At 44.2% G+C, this 21,458-nt stretch overlaps 1 protein-coding gene across 3 annotated transcripts in view; it reads left to right on the forward strand.

Moving 5' to 3' along the window:
* Nucleotides 1-21,458, forward strand: part of UCHL5 (ubiquitin C-terminal hydrolase L5) — a 329,337-nt gene that overhangs the window by 74,047 nt on the left and 233,832 nt on the right. For 2 of the 3 annotated variants that reach the window (XM_077278008.1, XM_077278006.1), the window contains exons 4-5: nucleotides 1,509-1,634; nucleotides 10,449-10,510. In XM_077278008.1, the coding sequence (XP_077134123.1) occupies nucleotides 1,509-1,634; nucleotides 10,449-10,510 (188 nt within the window). The remainder of the gene's footprint in view (nucleotides 1-1,508; nucleotides 1,635-10,448; nucleotides 10,511-21,458) is intronic. The other variant, XM_077278009.1, reaches the window with a different exon arrangement.

Genomic DNA, 21,458 nt, shown 5'->3' on the forward strand with positions numbered 1-21,458 from the left:
GTCCACTCCCAGATCTCTGCAGAAGCAGGTCTGGGTAGAAGGATTCTTCAAGCAGCAGTGGCACACTTATAGACAACCGTTTTCTGGATGATTTTTGGTGAGTTAATTTCCCACCCAGGGACTGCTTTAGGACATCCCACAGTCCTGTGTCTCCCGATGAGGCGAAGGAGAAATAGGGATTTTTGTGATACTCACCGTAAAATCCTTTTCTCCGAGACGCTCATTGGGGGACACCGCTCCCTCCCTGATGGTCTTTTGGCTGTTTTTTCTTTACCTGGAATTATCAGTCGTTAGAACTTTTCTAGACATGAGTTTTTCTGTAATTATGCTATTATATTATTTCTCGTGTTTTATTCTACTACTGCTTTTGCACCAAACTGGATTCTCTGGTAGCCAGTGTCGTGGTGTATACGACGGAGGAGGAGCTAACTTTTTTTCAAGTTTACTTAGTGTCAGCCTCCTGGCGGCAGAAGCATACACCCACAGTCCTGTGTCCCCCAATGAGCGTCTCGGAGAAAAGGATTTTACGGTGAGTAACACAAAAATCCCTATTTTATCAAGACCAGTCAGTGCAATCATCTACCAGGAAATTTTAGAGCACTTCATGCTTCCCTCTGCCGACAAGCTTTTTAGAGAGGGGAACTTCATTCTCCAGCAGGACTTGGCACCTGTCCACTCTGCCAAAAGTACCAATACCTGGTTTAAAAACAACAGTATCACTAAGCTGGACACAGAGGTAGAAGCGGAACACTGTCTCTTTAAGAAAATGCTTGGCTTATTGAAAACAGCATAAACCATATTTGGGAAAGTAAACACGGCCCTCTGGGCAAAACAAAGAAACAGTCCTTTTCCTAGCGGAGGCCAGCCCGCTCGCAGGAAGCAATGTCCACTGTTCAGATTTACCATACACTTCCTTGGCGTGTTCTCTCTCCAGGCCCACACTGAACACTAAAAGCTCTAGCAGTCAGCCAAGATACGTGGACATTCTCCCTCCTGCTCTATGAATATCCATTAAAACCAGCTCATAATAAAACTTTCAATAAACCATGCCAACACATAGTGTGCTGGAGGAAACTTCTGTTTTCACATCGCTGACGCCATCATGTGCAGTGACGCGTATCTCCCCTCCATCACTTCACCAGATCCGATCAGATAAAGTAAAACACATAAGGCAGAGATTCCTTATTCCTTTTGTAAAGTTGATCTATCACATAAGCTGATAAGATGTCCTATCAAATTTAAAATAACGTAATGACCAATAGGAGCAATATGAGTAGGCGATGTTTCCCCTCTTCTCCACCTCTGTGGTTGATGACTGGCTGTTGTGTCTGCATTGAGTTTGCTTTCTTGTCTTGGATCAATTTTTTTTTCTTTTTGTGTCATCTTGGCTAATGGTTCTGTTATGTACATTTTAAAATATTACTTTGGGTTGTTTTATTGTTGTTTTGTTCCATATTTTTAAACTATGACAATCATTATAGATATAATTGTGTCTTCCTTCCAACTAGGTGATAAATAATGCCTGTGCCACACAAGCAATTGTAAGCATATTGCTTAACACAACCCATCCTGATGTACATTTAGGAGAAACCCTGTCTGAATTTAAAGAATTCACTCAAAGTTTTGATGCAGCAGTGAGTATTAAGTCAGGTTTGTTTTTCCAGTTATAGCACTGGGTTAATGTATAATTCTTAGTGATGAGTGAGTATACTCGTTACTCGGGTTTCCCAGAGCATGCTCAGATGGTCTCCGCGTATTTGGATTGTGTATTTGGATGTGCTCGGGGATTTAGTTTTCGTTGCCTCAGCTGCATGATTTGTGACTGCTAGACAGGCTGAACACGTGGGGGTTCCCTGTTTGTTAGGGAATCCCCACATGTATTCTGCCTGTCTAGCAGCCACAAATCATGCAGCTGAGGCAAGGAAAACTAAATTTCTGAGCACATCCAAATACTCGGAGACCACCCGAGCGTGCTCTGGGAAACCCGAGTAACGAGTATACTCGCTCATCACTAATAATTTTCTTTCACTTTCATAATGATATGGCAGCATAATCTTCTGTATTAGAAAAGCAGAATCTCTTGTGCTTTCCTATAGTACCATTCTCTGTGTTGTTTTTTTTCTTTTTTCTTCCTTTGTTTTTTTTTATAAAAAGGAGCAACGTGTGCTTCTTATATCTAAGGCTATGTGCACACGTCAAGGATTATTTGCAGAAATTTCCTGAACAAAACCGGACTTTTTCCACAGGAAATCTGCATGCATTTTTTGCGTTTTTTTTAATTGCGTTTTTTGTGCAGATTTTTCAAGTTTTTTTCTGGAGCTTCCCAAAGCATTAAATAGCGGGAAGTCTGTTTGAGTTGTTAAAAGACTAAATTTCATGAATTCTGTAAGCTGTCTAATTTATAGTATGCAGATAATCCTTAGAGGACCTGTCACTACAATTTTGTAATGTAAAGACATGCCTGTAATGGTGCCGTCACCATTTGAACTTTTCTGCTAATGTTATTTTGGTGCACAGGGGCTGGACTGTGCACTGGATCTTGTCCTCCCTGCCTGTGATTCTCCGGCTTCCTCTACCTGACTCCAGTCTTTGAGCTGCCTCCTCTGTTTGCTGCGCTGCATTCAGTAAGGCTACTTTCACACTAGCGTCATACGACGCACGACGAATTGCGTCGTTGCGACTTACCGACGCAAGCAGTGAAAGCGCCGCACAACGGGGGCAGCAGATGCTGTTTTTCAACGCATCTGCTGCCCCATTGTGATGTGCGGGGAGGCGGGGACGGTCTCGACGCACCAAAAAAGTTACATGCAACGTTTTTTGGTGGCGACGGACCGACGCAACCGTCGCTAATGCAAGTCTATGGAGAAAAAACGCATCCTGCAAGCACTTTTGCAGGATGCGTTTTTCCTACAAAACTACGCATAGCTACGTGCAGTGCACGACGCTAGTGTGAAAGTAGCCTAAGCCCCCAGCTGCCATGTATCCCATGAGCACTCAGCGATGAGATGTGCTGGAGTCAGACGATCCTGATTCATGAAGAGGCTTATTCCTATTAATGTGTCGGGTGCGCCTGACGAGGGGACTGCACAAGGGTTTGCCTCACCACAGACCTTACCTAGAGTCGCTGCTGGTATAGTGAATTCTGCCACCTGTCATGAATTTGACAAACAGGTTGCCATGCTGCTCACTTTGTCAGAGCAGGGTGATAATGCCAAAAGTCACATAATTTTAGCGCATCAGCCAGTTACACTAAAATTATGACTTTTCAAAGCTGCTTACCTCCAAATACTGGCTCAACTGTTTTGATGAATCTTGCACCATGTTTTATGCTAGCTGGGGTTGTTCAAGCGCATTGTTCAAGTAGGTATTTGGGTACAACTACAATTGGGATATTTGGCTTCAGCATTAACCCCTTCATGACCCAGCCTATTTTGGCCTTAATGACCTTGCCGTTTTTTGCAATTCTGACCAGTGTCCCTTTATGAGGTAATAACTCAGGAAAGCTTCAACGGATCCTAGCGGTTCTGAGATTGTTTTTTCGTGACATATTGGGCTTCATGTTAGTGGTAAATTTAGGTCAATAATTTCTGCGTTTATTTGTGAAAAAAAAAATGGAAATTTGGCGAAAATTTTGAACATTTCGCAATTTTCAAATTTTGAATTTTTATTCTGTTAAATCATAGAGTTATGTGACACAAAATAGTTAATAAATAACATTTCCCACATGTCTACTTTACATCAGCACAATTTTGGAACCAAATTTTTTTTTTGCTAGGAAGTTATAAAGGTTAAAATTTGACCAGTGATTTCTCATTTTTACAACAAAATTTACAAAATCATTTTTTTTAGGGACCACCTCACATTTGAAGTCAGTTTGAGGGGTCTATATGGCTGAAAATACCCAAAAGTGACACCGTTCTAAAAACTACACCCCTCAAGGTGCTTAAAACCACATTCAAGAACTTTGTTAACCCTTCAGGTGTTTCACAGCAGCAGAAGCAACATGGAAGGAAAATATGAACATTTAACTTTTTATTCATAAAAATGATCTTTTAGCAACAATTTTTTTATTTTCCCAAGGGTAAAAGGAGAAACTGGACCATGAACATTGTTGTCCAATTTGTCCTGAGTACGCTGATACCTCATATGTGGGGGTAAACCACTGGTTGGGCGCACGGCAGGGCTCGGAAGGGAAGGAGCGCCATTTGACTTTTTGAATGAAAATTTGGCTCCAATCTTCAGCGGATAGCATGTCACGTTTGGAGAGCCCCCGTGTGCCTAAACATTGGAGCTCCCCCACAAGTGACCCCAATTTGGAAACTAGACGCCCCAATGAACTTATCTAGATGCATAGTGAGCACTTTAAACCCCCAGGTGCTTCACATATTGATCCGTAAAAATGAAAACGTACTTTTTTTTCACAAAAAAATTCTTTTAGCCTCAATTTCTTCATTTTCACATGGGCAACAGGATAAAATGGATCCTAAAATTTGTTGGCCAATTTCTCCTGAGTACACCGATACCTCATATGTGGGGGTAAACCACTGTTTGGGCATATGGTAAGGCTCGGAAGGGGAGGAGCGCCATTTGACTTTTTGAATGAAAAATTATCTCCATCGTTAGCGGACACCATGTCGCGTTTGGAGAGCCCCTGTGTGCCTAAACATTGGAGCTCCCACACAAGTGACCCCATTTTGGAAACTAGACCCCCCAAGGAACTTATCTAGATGCATAGTGAGCACTTTAAACCCTTATGTGCTTCAGAAATTGATCCATAAAAATGAAAAAGTGCTTTTTTTTTCACAAAAAAAATTCTTTAGCCTCAATATTTTCATTTTCACATGGGCAACAGGATAAAATGGATCCTAAAATTTGTTGGCCAATTTCTCCTGAGTACGCCAATATCTCATATGTGGGGGTAAACCACTGTTTGGGCGCACGGCAAGGCTCGGAAGGGAAGGAGCGCCATTTGACTTTTTGAATGGAAAATTAGCTCCAATCATTAGCGGACACCATGTCGCCTTTGGAGAGCCCCTGTGTGCCTAAACACTGGAGCTCCCCCACAAGTGACCCCATTTTGGAAACTAGACCTCCAAAGGAACTAATCTAGATGTGTGGTGAGCACTTTGAACCCCAAAGTGCTTCACAGAAGTTTATAACGCAGAGCCATGAAAATAAAAAATAATTTTTCTTTTCTCAAAAATGATTTTTTAGCCCTGAATTTTTTATTTTCCCAAGGGTAACAGGAGAAATTTGACCGCAAAAGTTATTGTACAGTTTCTCCTGAGTACGCTGATACCCCATATGTGGGGGTAAACCACTGTTTGGGCACACGTCGGGGTTCGGAATGGAAGTAGTGATGTTTTGAAATGCAGACTTTGATGGAATGCTCTGCGGGCGTCACGTTGCGTTTGCAGAGCCCCTGATGTGCCTAAACAGTAGACACTCCCCACAAGTAACCCCATTTTGGAAACTAGACCCCCAAAGGAACTTATCTAGATGTGTGGTGAGCACTTTGAACCCCCAAATGCTTCACAGAAGTTTATAACGCAGAGCCGTGAAAATAAAAAATCATTTTTCTTTCCTCAAAAATGATGTTTTAGCAAGCAATTATTTATTTTCACAAGGCTAAAAGGAGAAATTGGACCCCAATAGTTGTTGCCCAGTTTGTCTCGAGTATGCTGGTATTCCATATGTGGGGGTAAACCACTATTTGGGCACATGCCGGGGCTCGGAAGGGAAGTAGTGACGTTTTGAAATGCAGACTTTGATGGAATGGTCTGCGGGCGTCACGTTGCATTTGCAGAGACCCTGATGTGTCTAAACAGTAGAAACCCCCCACAATTGACCCTATTTTGGAAACTAGACCCCCAAAGGAACTTATCTAGATATATGGTGTGCACTTTGAACCCCCAAGTGCTTCACAGAAGTTTACAATGCAGAGCCGTGAAAATAAAAAATCATTTTTATGTCCTCAAAAATGATGTTTTAGCAAGCAATTTTTTATTTTCACAAGGGTAACAGATGAAATTGGACCCCAATAGTTGTTGCCCAGTTTGTCCCGAGTATGCTGGTACTCCATATGTGGGGGTAAACCACTGTTTGGTTGCACGTTGGGGCTCGGAAGGGAGGGTGCACCATTTGACTTTTGGAACGCAAGATTGGCTGGAATCAATGGTGGCGCCATGTTGCGTTTGGAGACCCCTGATGTGCCTAAACAGTGGAAACCTCTCAATTCTAACTCCAACACTAACCCCAACACACCCCTAACCCTAATCCCAACTCTAGCCATAACCCTAACCCCAACACACCCCTAACCACAACCCTAACCCAACACACCCCTAACCCTAATCCCAACCCTAATTTCAACCCTAACCACAACCCTAACCCCAACACACCCCTAACCATAACCCTAACCACAAGCCTAATCTTAAACCTATTTCCAACCCTAGCCCTAATTCCATCCCTAACCCTAAGGCTATGTGCCCACGTTGTGGATTCGTGTGAGATTTTTCCGCACCATTTTTGAAAAATCCGCAGGTAAAAGGCACTGCGTTTTACCTGCGGATTTACCACAGATTTCCAGTGGTTTTTGTGTGGATTTCACCTGCGGATTCCTATTGAGGAACAGGTGTAAAACGCTGCGGAATCCGCACAAAGAATTGATATGCTGCGTAAAATACAACACAGCGTTTCTGCACTGTATTTTCCGCACCATGGGCACAGCGGATTTGGTTTTCCAAAGATTTACATGGAACTGTAAACCTGTTGGAAAACTGCTACGAATCCGCAGCAGCCAATCCGCTGCGGATCCGCAGCCAAATCCACACCGTGTGCACATAGCCTAATTCTAAGGCTATGTTGCACACGCTGCGGAAAACGCTGCGGATCCGCAGCGTTTCCGCAGCTGCGGGTCCACAGCAGTTTCCCTTGAGATTATAGTTCAATGTAAACCTATGGGAAACAAAAAACGCTGTGCCCATGCTGCGGAAAAAACTGCGCGGATACGCAGCGGTTTACATTCCGCAGCATGTCACTTCTTTCTGCGGATTCCGCAGCGGTTTTACAACTGCTCCAATAGAAAACCGCAGTTGTAAAACCGCAGTGAAATCCACAGAAAAACCACGTTGAATCTGCGATAAGTCCGCAGCGGTTTTACACTGCGAATTTATCAAATGCGCTGTGGAAAAATCCACAGAGGACCAGAAAACCCTAACCCTAACCCTGACCCTGGTTCTGAACCTAGGGGGGAAAAAAATAAAATAAAATATTTTCTTTATTTTATTGTTGTCCCTAGCTATAAGGGTGATAAAGGGGGGGGTCATTCACATTTTTTTTTAATTTTGATCACTGTGATAGGTTTTCACAGTGATCAAAATGTACATGGAACGAATCTGCCGGCAGGCAGATTCGGCGGGCGTACTGTGCATGCGCCCGCCATTTTGGAAGATGGCGGCGCCCAGGGAGGAGACGGACCGACACCGGGAGGCTCGGTAAGTATGTGGGGGTAAGGGGGGGAGCTCGGGGGGTAGATCGGAGCACAGGGGAGGTGGATCGGAGCAAGGAAGGAGCGGGCAGGAGGACGGGGGAGCAGACAGGAGGACGGAGAGGACCGGGCCACAAAACGGACGACTGGGGAGGAGATCGGTGGGGGGGGGGGGGCAGAACATGATTTCCAGCCATGGCAGATGCTATTGCAGCATCGGCCATGGCTGGATTGCAATATTTCACCATTTTCATAGGTGAAATATTGCAAATTGCTCTGATTGGCTGTTGAAAGTGCAACAGCCAATCAATCAGAGCGATCGTAGCCACGTGGGGGCAAAGCCACCCCCCCTGGGCTGAAGTACAACTCCCCCTCTCCCTGCAGATCGGGTGAAATAGGAGTTAACCCTTTCACCCGATCTGCAGGGACGCGATCATTCTGTGACACAGCATATGCGTCACAGGTCGGATTGGCACCGACTTTCATGACGCATACGCTTGTCACAGGTCGGGAAGGGGTTAAGCTTAATTTTTAAGTACTGCTAAGGCAAAATAATGTGGCTGCAAACTGGATGTGGTTGATGGAATGCAGATTTTGGTTACACAAATGCTTTGACAGTGTGTTTTTAGGCAAGGTCATTACCACTGGTCTTCTGTTGTTTAAAGCACCACTCCAGCAATTTTGTGTGTACTTTATATAAAAAAAAAATAAAAAAAATAGTTTTCTGCTGGAGTGGTGCTACTAATGTAAAGTCCCTGCACCCAGTCTTAGATTCTCCTTCAGCTCTTCCTAGCTCTCAATGTAAGTCTGAGGGCCTCGTTCTGGCTCTCATAGACTTGCATTGAGATGTGACTTCCAGATCGCCCAGCAGAGACCAACGAGAGCACTGCAGATAACAAATGAAGACGGTGGCTGGTAAGTATGAGACTTTGTGCAGGGAACTTACATTAGTAGAACCACTCCAGCGCTGCAATAAAAAAAAAACACTAGAGTGGTGCTTTCAATTTATGAAATTTGGGTCCTGCGGCTAAAAACATCACTGTCAAAGCATGTTTGCATGGTTTTGTTTTTTATATTTTTGAAAACTAATGTGGGGTTTCACTAATCGGCAATCCCGCTGTCTAACTTCCGCAAATCATGCAGCCACAGGGACGCGAACATAATGTATGAGCGCACGTAAGATGCTCGGATAACACCTTATCAGAGCACGTTCACTCATCACTAAAAATGATGATATATGATTTCTGGTTAAATGCAGGCTTTCACAGGAGGATCATCATGACATGCCGGGACGTCTGGAGCATACCCATGGCTGTCATGGCAATCCCACTGGCAACCTGCAATCATGTCACGTTCGTGCCAATGGGTCTGGGGAATGATGTGTTCCCTGTCGGCGCGTCTTAAATTCTGTCATAGATTAACAGCTTTTGACTTTTGACGTACATGTTCGTCAAAGGTTGTGAAGGGGTTAAAGTATATTAAAAAAAGATTAGATTATTACATTAAGTGAACATGTACAATTAAATCAGTGCTAGTTTTGGACCACCCCTTTAACTTAACCCCTTCACGACCTTGCCCTTTTCCATTTTTTTCGTTCTCATTTTTCGCTCCCCTCTTTTTTATTTTTGTGTCAATATGGCCATGTGAGGGCTTGTTTTTTGCGGGACAAGTTGCACTTTTCAATAACATCATTGGTTTTAGCATGTCGTATACTAGAAAACGGTAAAAAAAATTCCAAGTGCGGTGAAATTGCAAAAAGGTACAATCCCACACTTTTTTGTTTGGCTTTTTTGCTAGGTTCACTAAATGCTAAAACTGACCTGACATTTTGATTCTCAAGGTCATTACAAGTTCATAGACACCAAACATGTCTAGGTTACGTTTTATCTAAGTGGTAAAAAAAAATTCCAAACTTTGCTTAAAAAAAATAAATAATAATAATTGTTCAATTTTCCGATACCCGTAGCGTCTCCATTTTTCGTGATCTTGGGTCGGGTGAGGGCTTATCTTTTGCGTGGAGAGCTGACGTTTTTAGTGATACCATTTTGGTGCAGATACATTCTTTTGCTCACCCGTTATTACATTTTAATGCAATATTGCGGCGACCAAAAAAAACGTAATTCTGGCATTTCTAATTTTTTTTCTACGCTACGCCGTTTAGCGATCAGGTTAATCCTTTTTTTTATTATTGATAGATCGGGTGATTCTGATACCAAATATGTGTAGGTTTGATTTTTTTTTTATTGTTTTATTTTGAATGGGGCGAAAGGGGGGTGTTTTAAACTTTTATATATTTTTTAATATTTTTTAAAACTTTTTTTTTTTTACTTTTGCCATGCTTCAATAGCCTCCATGGGAGGCTAGAAGCTGGCACAACTCGATCGGCTCAACTCCATAGCAGCGATCATCAGATCACTGCTATGTAGCTGAATTGCAGGCTTGCTATGAGCGCCGACCACAGGGTGGCACTCACAGCAGGCCGGCATCAGTAATCATAGAGGTCTCAAGGATCTCTATGGTTACTATCCTGACGCATCGCTGACCCCCGATCATGTGACAGGGTCGGCGATGAGCGCCTTTCCGGCCGCGCGGCCGGAAGCGCCGGTTAAATGCCGCGGTCAGCGTTTGACAGCGGCATTTAACTAGTTAATAGCGGCGGGTGAATCACGATTTCACCCGCCGCTATTGCGGGCACATGTCAGCTGTTCAAAACAGCTGACATGTCCCGGCTTTGAGGTGGGGTGGGCTCAGCGTCGTAGCCCACATCAAAGCGGGGCACGCGACCTCCGCCGTAATAGTACGGCGGAGGTCGTGAAGGGGTTAAAGTTATTACAAAGTAATTTATAATTACATAGTTCTTTTTTTCTATTCCCAGAGAGAACTTTTGAAATGCATGTTTGGTTGAATTTTGTTTAGCTCTTGTAGACACATCAATGATATGTAGCTGTTTTTTGCTTTTTAGATGAAGGGATTGGCATTAAGCAACTCTGAAGTAATTCGTCAAGTACACAACAGCTTTGCAAGGTATGTGTTTGTTTAAACTAAGATCGATCTATATTATATTTAGGTAGACTTTTCTCCAAGAGTTATATGTTTTGTTTTTTTCTATTATGTGGTCAGTGTAGCCATTTGTGGGCGTCTGCAGTACTGCTTGCAACTTTTTCAACTGAATAGTGACTGCACATTCCCCCCTATTGATTCGTATAGAGGTGGAAGAAGGAGGACACCCATCCATGGCAACTACAGTATACAGCTGATATAACTGGGCAGCTCTGGAACTAACCACATTACACTGGGATTGGGAACAGCTGATAAGCAGGGGTGCTGGGTGTCAGGTTTCGCACCCCCACGTATCTTATATCTATGACCTATGTTAAAGGGGGGTTTGCCACAAACATGAGTTAATTTTAATCAATAGATCTAGGAATAACAATAATTTTCTCAATTTGATGTGTTTAAATAAAATGCTCCTGTGCTGAGATAATCAGCATTTTTTTCATTTTTCCAACAAAATTTACAAAACCAATTCCTTTTTTTTTTTATTTTGGGTCAACATCACATGTGAAGTGACTTTGAGGGGCCTATATGAAAGAAAATACCCCAAAAGTGACACCATTTTAAAAACTGCACCCCTGATATTGCACAAAACCACATTCAAAAAGTTTATTATCCCTTCAAGTGCTTCACAGGAATTAAAGCAATGTTGAAGGAAAAAATATATATATTTTTTTCCCCACAACAATGTTGCTTTAGCCACAAACTTTTCATTTTATAAAGGGGTAACAGGAGCAAATGGACCATACAATTTGTTGTGCAATTTCTTTTTAGTACGCCGATACTCAATTAGTGGTGCAAAACTACATTTGAATCCAGTGCAAAGCTCAGAAGAGAAGGAGCACCATATTGAAGTTTATTTTGCTGGTTAGAGGGTGCCATTTCACATTGGGAGAGCCCCTGAGGTGCCAGAACATCAGAAACCCACCTTATGTGACCCCATTTTACAAACCACCCATCAATTAATCTAGGGGTGCAGTAAGCATATTGACTCCACATGTGCCTCACAGAAATGTTTACTTTTGGGTGGTGAAGAAAGAATAATTACATATTTACCACTTGAGCTTCTGTGCACACGTCCGTTTTTGCCACAAAACCTGAAGGGAATCCTGATGCCAGCAAAGTGAATGAGAATCCTGAAGTGTCATGCACATGTTTGTGCATTGCAGATTCAAATCTGCAGCTTGTCAATTTTTTCAGTGTTTTTGCAGCATTTTTTCACCCTATTGACTTAAATGAAGTCTGTCATAAACTCTATAAAAGCACAGGTCTAAAAATGAAAAACAGCAGTGAATGCTATAGAGATTGATAATGAATAAAGAGACAGACAGAAAGGGGGTTTGAACTTTAGTGTTTTTTTTTGTTAGTTTTTTTTACAAATTTGCTGTGTGTGTATATGTATGTACAGTTAGGTCCATATATATTTGGACAGACATTTTTCTAATTTTGGTTATAGAAATTACCACAATGAATTTTAAACAAAACAATTCAGATGCAGTTGAAGTTCAGACTTTCAGCTTTCATTTGAGGGTATCCACATTAAAATTGGATGAAGGATTTAGGAGTTTCAGCTCCTTAACATGTGCCACCCTGTTTTTAAAGGGACCAAAAGTAATTGGACAATTTACTCCAAGGCTATTTCATGGACAGGTGTGGACAATCCCTTTGTTATGTCATTATCAATTAAGCAGATAAAAGGCCTGGAGTTGATTTGAGGTGTGGTGCTTGCATTTGGAAGGTTTTGCTGTGAAGTAAACATGCCGTCAAAGGAGCTCTCCATGCAGGTGAAACAAGCCATCCTTACCCCTTCCCGACCTGTGACACAGCATATGCGTCATGAAAGTCTGTGCCAGTCCGACCTGTGATGCATATGCTGTGTCACAGAATGATCGCGCTCCTGCAGGTCGGGTGAAAGGGTTAACTATAATTTCACCCGACCTGCAGGGACACACTGGTACTTGAGCCCAGGGCGGGTGGCTTCGCCCCCCCGTGGCTATGATTGCTCTGATTGGCTGTTGAAAGTGACGTTTCACTTTCAATCAGAGCAATCGTAATATTTCACCAATGAAAATTGGTGAAATATTACAATCCAGCCATGGCCGATGCTGCAGTATCATCAGCCATGGCTGGAGACCGCGATGATCCATCGCCCCCGTCCTCCGTCCTGTCTTCTGCTGTCCTCCGCTCCCCTCTGTCCTCCTGTCCGCTCCCCCCGCAGTCCGATCTCACCCCCTCCCCCGTGGTCTGATCCCACCCCAGCATACTTACCGAGCTCCGGTGTCCCTCCCGGTGTCCATCCGTCTTCTCCATGGGCGCCACCATCTTCCAAAATGGCGGGCACATGCACAGTGCGCCCGCCGAATCTGCCGACCGGCAGATTCATTCCAGGTACATTTTGATCGCTATGATAGGTTCTATCACAGTGATCAAATTAAAAAATAAATAAATAACCCCCCCCTTTATCACCCCCATAGGTAGGGAGCATAATAAAATAAAGCAAATATATTTACTTTTATTTTCCACTAGGGTTAGGGTTAGAACTAGGGTTAGGGTTAGAACTAGGGTTAGGGTTAGAACTAGGGTTAGGGTTAGAACTAGGGTTAGGGTTAGAACTAGGGTTAGGGTTAGAACTAGGGTTAGAACTAGGGTTAGGGTTAGAACTAGGGTTAGGGTTAGTACTAGGGTTAGGGTTAGAACTAGGGTTAGAACTAGGGTTAGGGTTAGAACTAGGGTTAGGGTTAGAACTAGGGTTAGGGTTAGAACTAGGGTTAGGGTTAGAACTAGGGTTAGGGTTAGGGTTAGAATTAGGGTTAGGGTTGCAATTAGGGTTAGAATTAGGGTTAGGGTTGCAATTAGGGTTAGAATTAGGATTAGGGTTGCAATTAGGGTTAGGGTTACAATTCGAATTGGGGATAGAGTTGCAATTAGGGTTAGAATTACGCTATGTGAACATTGGCCACTACGGATTCATAGCAGTTTTCCATCACGTTTACAGTACCATGTGTTATGGACCTGGTGGTTAGGAGCACCCGGAATGACCTGATGGTTAAACTAGAAACCGGGACAAGCTCTGGGGACGTGGGAACTCTGCTGACCGCAAACCCTACTCCTATCACAAACACTAGAGATAGCCGTGGAGCGTACCTAACTCTCCCTAGACGCCTCTGCACAGCCTAAGAGCTAACTACCCCTTAAAGAGAGAAATAGAAGCCTTACCTTGCCTCAGAGAAATTCCCCAAAGGAAAAGGCAGCCCCCACATATATTGACTGTGAGTTAAGAGGAAAGTCACAAACACAGGAATTAAACAGGTTTTAGCAAAGGAGGCCAGTCTTCACTAAATAGTCAAAGGATAGAAAAGGGGACTATGCGGTCAGCACAAAAAACTGCAAAAGCCACGCAGAATATGCAAAAAGACCCCACACCAACTCACGGTGTGGAGGTGCAACTCTGCACCCCCAGAGCTTCCAGCTAGCAAGGAAATATCATGATAGCAAGCTGGACTAGAATGTAGCAGTACTAAGAAATATATTCAGAATGCAGTAACAACAAATGAACTATCAGGGACTTAGCTTCTGCTGGAGTAGACAGGTCATCAGAGAAGTCCAAGAGAGATCTGAACCAATACTGAGACATTGACAGCTGGCAAGAAGTAACGATCTGAGTGGAGTTAAATAAGGAAGTCAGCATGACAATAAACGAGAGCAGCTGAGCCAGCCAAGCCTCAGTGACCAGCAGTTCCGCTCAAAGCCACCAGAGGGAGTCCAAGAGCAGAATTAACCAAAGTACCATGCATGACCACAGGAGGGAGTCCGAGAACGGAATTCACAACAGTACCCCCCCTTGAGGAGGGGTCACCGAACCCTCACCAGGGCCCCCAGGCCGATCAGGACGAGCCAAATGAAAGGCACGAACTAAATCGGCAGCATGGACATCGGAGGCAACAACCCAGGAATTATCCTCCTGACCATAGCCCTTCCATTTAACCAGGTACTGAAGCTTCTGTCTTGAAATACGAGAATCCAAAATTTTTTCCACCACATACTCCAACTCCCCCTCAACCCACACCGGAGCAGGAGGATCAACGGAGGGAACCATAGGTGCCACGTACCTCCGCAACAACGACCTATGGAACACATTATGGATGGCAAAAGAAGCTGGAAGGACCAAACGAAATGACACAGGGTTGAGAATTTCAGAAATCTTATAAGGACCAATGAAACGAGGCTTAAACTTAGGAGAAGAAACCTTCATAGGAACATAACGAGAAGATAACCAAACCAAATCCCCAACACGAAGTCTGGGACCAACACAACGACGGCGGTTAGCGAAACGTTGAGCCTTCTCCTGGGACAACGTCAGATTGTCCACTACGTGAGTCCCAATTTGCTGCAACCTGTCCACCACAGAATCCACACCAGGACAGTCAGAAGGCTCAACCTGCCCTGAAGAAAAACGAGGATGGAAACCAGAATTGCAAAAAAAAGGCGAAACCAAAGTAGCCGAACTAGCCCGATTATTAAGGGCGAACTCAGCCAATGGCAAGAAGGTCACCCAATCATCCTGATCAGCAGAAACAAAGCATCTCAGATAGGTTTCTAAAGTCTGGTTGATTTGTTCGGTTTGGCCATTTGTCTGAGGATGGAAAGCCGAAGAAAAAGACAAATCAATGCCCATCTTAGCACAAAAGGACCGCCAAAACCTAGAGACAAACTGGGAACCTCTGTCAGACACAATGTTCTCCGGAATGCCATGCAAACGAACCACATGCTGAAAAAATAATGGCACCAAATCAGAGGAGGAAGGTAATTTAGGCAAGGGTACCAAATGGACCATCTTAGAAAAGCGATCACAAACCACCCAGATGACAGACATCCTTTGAGAGACAGGAAGATCTGAAATAAAATCCATGGAAATATGCGTCCAAGGCCTTTTCGGGACAGGCAAGGGCAAAAGCAACCCAATGGCACGAGAACAGCAGGGCTTAGCCCGAGCACAGGTCCCACAGGACTGCACAAAAGAACGCACATCCCGCGACAAGGAAGGCCACCAAAAGGACCTAGCCACCAAATCTCTGGTACCAAAAATCCCAGGATGACCAGCCAACACCGAGCAATGAACCTCAGAAATAACTCTGCTAGTCCATCTATCAGGGACAAACAGTTTCCCCGCTGGACAACGGTCAGGTCTATCAGCCTGAAACTCCTGCAGCACCCGCCGCAAATCAGGGGAGATGGCAGACAGAATTACCCCCTCTTTGAGAATACCATCCGGCTCAGGGACACCTGGAGAATCAGGCACAAAACTCCTAGAAAGGGCATCCGCCTTCACATTCTTAGAACCTGGAAGGTATGAGACCACAAAATCGAAACGGGAGAAAAACAGCGACCATCGAGCCTGTCTAGGATTCAACCGCTTGGCAGACTCGAGATAAGTCAGATTCTTGTGATCCGTCAAGACCACCACGCGGTGCTTGGCTCCCTCAAGCCAATGTCGCCACTCCTCGAATGCCCACTTCATAGCCAGCAGCTCCCGATTGCCAACATCATAATTACGCTCAGCAGGCGAAAATTTTCTAGAAAAGAAGGCACAAGGTTTCATCGCAGAGCCATCAGAACTCCTTTGAGACAAAACAGCCCCTGCTCCAATCTCAGAAGCATCAACCTCGACCTGAAAAGGGAGCGAAACATCTGGCTGACGCAACACAGGGGCCGAAGAAAAACGACGTTTCAGCTCCTGAAAAGCCTCAACGGCCGCAGAGGACCAATTCACCACATCAGCACCTTTCTTTGTCAAATCAGTCAAAGGTTTAACCACACTAGAAAAATTAGCGATGAAGCGACGGTAAAAATTAGCAAAGCCCAGGAATTTCTGAAGACTCTTCACAGATGTAGGTTGAGTCCAATCATAAATGGCTTGAACTTTAACAGGATCCATCTTGATAGTAGAAGGGGAAAAAATGAAGCCCAAAAAGGAAACCTTCTGAACTCCGAAGAGACATTTAGACCCCTTCACAAACAAAGAATTAGCATGAAGGACCTGCAATACCATTCTGACGTGCTTCACATGAGACTCCCAATTATCCAAAAAGGCCAAAATATCATCCACATATACAATCATGAATCTATCCAGATACTTTCGGACGATGTCATGCATAAAGGACTGAAATACAGATGGGGCATTAGAAAGCCCGAATGGCATCACCAGGTACTCAAAATGGCCCTCGGGCGTATTAAATGCTGTTTTCCATTCATCGCCCTGTTTAATACGCACAAGGTTATACGCCCCTCGAAGATCTATCTTGGTGAACCAACTAGCTCCCTTAATCCGAGCAAACAAATCAGACAGCAGAAGCAAAGGGTACTGAAATTTGACCGTGATTTTGAGAAGGCGGTAATCTATACAGTGTCTCAGAGAACCATCCTTCTTGGCCACAAAAAAGAACCCTGCTCCCAACGGTGATGAAGACGGGCGAATATGCCCCTTCTCCAAGGACTCCTTTATATAACTCCGCATAGCGGCGTGTTCTGGCACAGATAAATTAAAAAGTCGACCCTTAGGAAACTTACTACCAGGAATCAAATTTATAGCACAATCACAATCCCTATGAGGAGGTAGGACACTGGATTTGGGCTCATCAAATACATCCTGGTAATCCGACAGAAACTCAGGGACTTCAGAAGGAGTGGAAGAAGAAATTGACACTAACGGAACATCGCCATGTACCCCTTGACAACCCCAACTAGACACTGACATTGATTTCCAATCCAAAACTGGATTATGAACCTGTAGCCATGGCAAACCCAACACGACCACATCATGCAAATTATGCAACACCAAAAAGCGAATATCCTCCTGATGTGCAGGAGTCACATGGTCAACTTAGTCCAGTACTGAGGCTTATTCTTGGCCAAAGGCGTAGCATCAATTCCCCTTAGTGGAATAGGATACTGCAAAGGCTCCAAGAAAAAACCACAGCGCCTGGCAAACTCCAAGTCCATCAAATTCAGGGCAGCGCCTGAGTCCACAAATGCCATAACAGAGTAGGATGACAAAGAGCAAATCAGAGTAACAGACAAAAGAAGTTTAGGCTGTACAGTACCAATGGTGACAGACCTAGCGAACCGCTTAGTGCGCTTAGGACAATCAGAAATAGCATGAGTGGAGTCACAACAGTAAAAACACAGCCCATTCTGACGTCTGCGTTCTTGTCGTTCAGTTCTGGTTAAAGTCCTATCACATTGCATAAGCTCAGGCCTCTGCTCAGAGGATACCGCCAAATGGTGCACAACTTTGCGCTCGCGCAAACGCCGATCAATTTGAATGGCCAAGGACATTGATTCATTCAGACCAGCAGGCGTAGGAAACCCCACCATGACATCCTTAAGGGCTTCAGAAAGACCCTTTCTAAAAATAGCTGCCAGGGCACACTCATTCCATTGAGTAAGCACAGACCATTTTCTGAACTTCTGGCAATATACCTCCGCTTCATCCTGACCCTGACACAAAGCCAGCAAGATTTTCTCTGCCTGATCCACTAAATTCGGTTCGTCATAAAGCAATCCCAGTGCCAGAAAAAACGCATCTACATTAAGCAATGCAGGATCTCCTGGCGCAAGGGAGAATGCCCAGTCTTGAGGGTCGCCACGTAACAAAGAAATAATAATTTTTACTTGCTGAATTGGGTCACCAGAGGAGCGGGATTTCAAAGCAAGAAAAAGTTTACAATTGTTTTTGAAATTCAGAAACTTAGATCTATCTCCAGAAAACAAATCAGGAATTGGAATTCTAGGTTCTAACATAGGATTCTGAACCACATAATCTTGAATGCTTTGCACCCTTGCAGTGAGTTGATCCACACAAGAGGACAGACCCTGAATGTCCATATCTACACCTGAGTCCTGAACCACCCAGAGGTTAAGGGGAAAAGAGAAACAAAACACATTGCAAAGAAAAAAAAATGGGTTCAGAACTTCTTATCCCTCTTTTGAGATACATTAACACTTTGTTGGCCAGCTGTACTGTTATGGACCTGGTGGTTAGGAGCACCCGGAATGACCTGATGGTTAAACTAGAAACCGGGACAAGCTCTGGGGACGTGGGAACTCTGCTGACCGCAAACCCTACTCCTATCACAAACACTAGAGATAGCCGTGGAGCGTACCTAACTCTCCCTAGACGCCTCTGCACAGCCTAAGAGCTAACTACCCCTTAAAGAGAGAAATAGAAGCCTTACCTTGCCTCAGAGAAATTCCCCAAAGGAAAAGGCAGCCCCCACATATATTGACTGTGAGTTAAGAGGAAAGTCACAAACACAGGAATGAAACAGGTTTTAGCAAGGGAGGCCAGTCTTCACTAAATAGTCAGAGGATAGAAAAGGGGACTATGCGGTCAGCACAAAAAACTACAAAAGCCACACAGAATATGCAAAAAGACCCCACACCGACTCAGGGTGTGGAGGTGCAACTCTGCACCCCCAGAGCTTCCAGCTAGCAAGGAAATATCATGATAGCAAGCTGGACTAGAATGTAGCAGTACTAAGAAATATATTCAGAATGCAGTAACAACAAATGAACTATCAGGGACTTAGCTTCTGCTGGAGTAGACAGGTCATCAGAGAAGTCCAAGAGAGATCTGAACCAATACTGAGACATTGACAGCTGGCAAGAAGTAACGATCTGAGTGGCGTTAAATAAGGAAGTCAGCATGACAATAAACGAGAGCAGCTGAGCCAGCCAAGCCTCAGTGACCAGCAGTTCCGCTCAAAGCCACCAGAGGGAGTCCAAGAGCAGAATTAACCAAAGTACCATTCATGACCACAGGAGGGAGTCCGAGAACGGAATTCACAACAACCATGTAAACCTATGGAAAACCAAATCCGCTGTGCCCATGGTGCTTAAAATAGAGCTCGGAAACGCTGCGTTGTATTTTCCGCAGCATGTCAATTTTTTGTGCAGATTCCGCAGCATTTTACACTTGTTCCACAATAGGAATCCACAGGTGAAATCTGCACAGAAAACACTGGAAATCCACGGTAAAGTGGGCAGTGCGTTTTACCTGCAGATTTTTCAAAAACTGTGCAGAAAAATCCTCACACGAATCCGCAACGTGGGCACATAGCCTTAGGGTTAGGGTTGGAAATAGGGTTAAGATTAGGGTTAGGGGTGTGTTGGGGTTAGGGTTAGGCTTGTGGTTATGGTTAGGGTTGGGATTGGGGTTAGGGGTGGGTTGGGTTGTGGTTGGGGGTTAGGGTTATGGCTAGAATTGCGATTAGGGTTGGGGTTAGTGTTAGAGTTAGAATTGAGGGGTTTCCACTGTTTAGGCACATCAGGGGTCTCCAGACGCGACATGGCCCCACCATTGATTCCAGCCAATCTTGCGTTCAAAAAGTCAAATGGTGCTCCCTCCCTTCCGAGCCCTGACATGCGCCCAAACAGTGGTTTACCCAAACATATGGGGCATAAGCGTACTCAGGAAAAATTGCACAACAACTTTGGGGGTCTAATTTCTCCTGTTACCGTTGGGAAAATAAAATGGGGGCTAAAAACTTATTTTGTGGGAAAAGAAATTATTTTTTGTTTTCATGGCTCTGCGTTATAAATTTCTGTGAAGCACTTGGGGGTTCCAAGTGCTTACCACATTTCTAGATAAGTTCCTTGGGGTCTAGTTTCCATTATGGGGTCACTTGTGGGGGGTTTCTAGTGTTTAGGCACATCAGGACGCAATGTGACGCCCGCAGACCATTCCATCAAAGTCTGCATTCCAAAACGTCACTACTTCCCTTCCGAGCCCTGACGTGTGCCCAAACAGTGTTTCCCCCCCACATATGGGATATCGGCGTACTCAGGACAAATTGCACAACAACTTTTGGGGTCCAATTTCTCCTGTTACCCTTGTGAAAATAAAAAATTGCGGGCTAAAAAATAATTTTTAAGGAAAGAAAAATAATTTTTCATTTTCACGGCTCTGCGTTATAAACTTCTGTGAAGCACTTGGGGGTTCAAAGTGCTCATCGCACATCTAGATTAGTTCCTTGGGAGGTCTAGTTTCCAAAATGGGGTCACTTGTGGGGGAGCTGCAATATTTAGGCACACAGGGGCTCTCCAAGCGCGACATGGTGTCCGCTAAAGATTGGAGCCAATTTTTCATTCAAAAAGTCAAATGGCGCTCCTTCCCTTCCGAGTCCTGTCGTGCACCCAAACAGTGGTTCCCCCCCCGCGAGTGGACCCCCCTGCCTGCTTCGGGAACCAGCACTTGCGATACTTACCTCTCCCAGTTCCAGCGCTGCAGCGTCTTCCATCCTCTGACTGACATTCAGGTCAGAGGGCGTGATGACGTCACCAGTGCGCACCCTCTGCCTGAGCAGTCGCAGCACAGAGAGCAGGAAGACGCTGAGGAGTCCAGAGCAGAGCAGAGTCAAGCAAAGAGAGGTGAGTATTTCATTATTTTTTTTTTTATATTTGGAGCAATATATGGCAACCATCAGAAGGGGCCCATATATGGAGCATTATATGGGGCCAATTTAATATGGAGCATCTTATGGGGCCAATTCAAAATGGAGCAGTATATGGGGTCAATAATATATGAAGCATCTTATGGGACTAATTATATATGGAGCATTTTATATGGCCAATTATATATGGAACATTATATGGGGCTTATTATACATGGAGCATCTTATGGGGCCAATTATTTTTGGAGCATTATATGAAGCCCATTCTGTATGGAGCATCATATGGGGCCCATTCTGTATGGAGCAATATATGGGACTCAGTATACTGTATAGGGCCTATCATATACTGTATAGAGAATTATATGTGGCTCACTATACTGTATGGAGCATTATATGGGGTCAATTCCGTATGGAGCAATATATGCAGCTCATTGTGTATGGAGTACTCTGTGGTGCCCATTATACTT

The sequence above is a fragment of the Ranitomeya variabilis genome, chromosome 8 (assembly GCF_051348905.1).
Source record: "Ranitomeya variabilis isolate aRanVar5 chromosome 8, aRanVar5.hap1, whole genome shotgun sequence".
In the NCBI taxonomy this organism is placed as follows: domain Eukaryota; kingdom Metazoa; phylum Chordata; class Amphibia; order Anura; family Dendrobatidae; genus Ranitomeya; species Ranitomeya variabilis.